At 41.5% G+C, this 2,184-nt stretch overlaps 1 protein-coding gene across 3 annotated transcripts in view; it reads right to left on the reverse strand.

Annotated features, from left to right (window-relative positions):
* Positions 1-318: 318 nt before the first annotated feature.
* plcxd1.2 (phospholipase C, X domain containing 1, tandem duplicate 2) overlaps positions 319-2,184 on the reverse strand; it is a 5,103-nt gene continuing 3,237 nt past the window's right edge. For 2 of the 3 annotated variants that reach the window (XM_020603328.1, XM_020603326.1), the window contains 4 exons: positions 1,380-1,508; positions 1,149-1,304; positions 886-1,069; positions 319-753 (listed from right to left, as the gene is read on the reverse strand). In XM_020603328.1, coding sequence (XP_020458984.1) covers positions 473-753; positions 886-1,069; positions 1,149-1,304; positions 1,380-1,508 — 750 coding nt within the window. In that variant the 3' untranslated portion in view covers positions 319-472. The remainder of the gene's footprint in view (positions 754-885; positions 1,070-1,148; positions 1,305-1,379; positions 1,509-2,184) is intronic. The other variant, XM_020603329.1, reaches the window with a different exon arrangement.

Raw genomic sequence — 2,184 nt, forward strand, 5'->3', positions numbered from 1 at the left:
TAGTTGCTGTAGGTTTTCATCAGATGCCCAAATGGTAGTATCATCAGCAAACAAAACCACTTTGACTATTTCAGAAACCTTACATATATCATTAATGTATAATATGAATAATTTAGGTCCCAAAACTGAACCCTGAGGCACTCCACATACAATATCAAGCTCACTCGATTGGTATTCACCCAACTTCACAAATTGACGCCTCTGTGTCAGATAACTTCTGATCCATTTCCAAACCATTCCTCTGATCCCATATTTCTCTAACTTATCCATTAATAGTTCATGATTGATTGTATCAAATGCTTTTTTTAGGTCAATAAATATCCCCATCGTATATTTTTTCTCATCCATAGCACTTGTAACATGGAAGAGAGAGAAACTTTTTCATTAACTTAAAACTCTTATTGTAGAAAACAGTATATATAGTGACAGAAACAGAAGAGAGAAAAGGAGGTATACAGTAGCTATTTTGGCTTCAGTTCCACTTGGATGCAGTCAGTTTTTTTATCTGACTGCTGTTCTTCCAGACAAGTTTTTGGTTCAGTGCAATGACCAGAGAGCAGAGTGGAAGTGGCCCCACAAAGTCTCCTGCGATGATGTTTATACTCTTGTGGTCTGACCCAGGTACCTGCTCCTCCACCCATTTCTTCAAACACTCCCAGTTACTGAAAGTCAGCGTCCGGAGGGACTGCTTTGGATTCTTGGTGATGTAACACCTGTCCGCTGTCAGGTTCAGGCCAGAGATGAAGAAGCCCTCTGGAGAAAGACTTGCATATTCATGAAAATGCACCGGGAAAAAGATTTAATACATGCTAACATTATATGCTCCACTGTCCACACTCCCACATCAGCACAGTGAATATCAGGTAGAGTGTAAATGAAACTCACCTGGACGGCCCATATCTTTGTTCCAGTCCAGGTAGCTGATCACTCCTTGTGCTGTGCGCTGGTTGGCCCACAAGTAGGGGATGTTAGGCCAGAGCTCCTGATGTGCTGCTGCAGTCTGGGAGTCGTAGGACAGGATGACCTGGTAACCAGATGCCCACAGACTCCGCAAGGTCAGGACTGATACCTGTTGAGGGCAGGTTAGAGGTGATAAGGCACAGTGTCATTCCTCTGAGGTTAATCAGCTGCACACAGAGAAAACTGACCCCCCGGGGACAGAGTTTTAAGCCGAACACTATCTTCAGGGAGAAAATGAATGATTCATGGCATTCGTTGTCCATTCCCTCAAAATGGCTGCAGTCAAGGATAACAACCTCCTTTGGGTGAGACTCCAGCCACGTGGCAACAGACATAAGTGTTTCCTGTAAAGGAAGGATATTTAACTGAAAACATGCTATAAAAGCTCAAACTTTAGCATCTAATTTTATTAAACTCACCAAAACTGTTACATGTGAGTATATAACATGTGTGAAGTACAGGTTGCTGGATGAGTCATTGGGTTTGTGTGCAATGCGGAGGTCAAAATACCGGATCCCCATCGAAAGCTGCTCCTCAATGCTTTTATCCTGACAGGAAAAGTAAAACATAAAACATGAGCAAAAATATTGTAAAACCATCACAATGCTATATGTTTGGAGACTACATGCCTAAGTGCTGTGACAGACTGGCGACCTGTCCAGGGTGTACCCTGCCATGTTGCCCAATGTCAGCTGGGATTGGCTCCAGCCCCCCAGTATAGATAATGGATGTCTAAGTGCATCATATCATGAATTATTAATGGACAAGTTAGAAAAATATGGGATCAGAGGAATGGTTTGGAAATGGATCAGAAGTTATTTGACACAGAGGCGTCAATTTGTGAAGTTGGGTGAATACCAATCGAGTGAGCTGGACATTGTGTGTGGAGTGCCTCAGGGTTCTGTGTTGGGACCTAAACTATTTATATTATACATCAATGATATATGTAAGGTTTCTGAAACTGTTAAAATGGTTTTGTTTGCCGATGATACTACCATTTGGGCATCAGATGAAAACTTACAGCAACTCTCTGTAAGGGTTTCAGAGGAATTTGGGAAGATAAAGAAATGGTGTGATAATAATTTACTATCTTTGAATTTAGAGAAAACTAAATATATGGTATTTGGGAACCGTAGACCACATAATGAACTTCAAGTGAGAATTGGGGGTGCTAACATTGAACGAGTATATGAAATCAAATTTCTGGGGGTAATGGTTGACGAC

This window comes from Monopterus albus, unplaced genomic scaffold, assembly GCF_001952655.1.
Source record: "Monopterus albus unplaced genomic scaffold, M_albus_1.0 scaffold61.1, whole genome shotgun sequence".
NCBI lineage: Eukaryota > Metazoa > Chordata > Actinopteri > Synbranchiformes > Synbranchidae > Monopterus > Monopterus albus.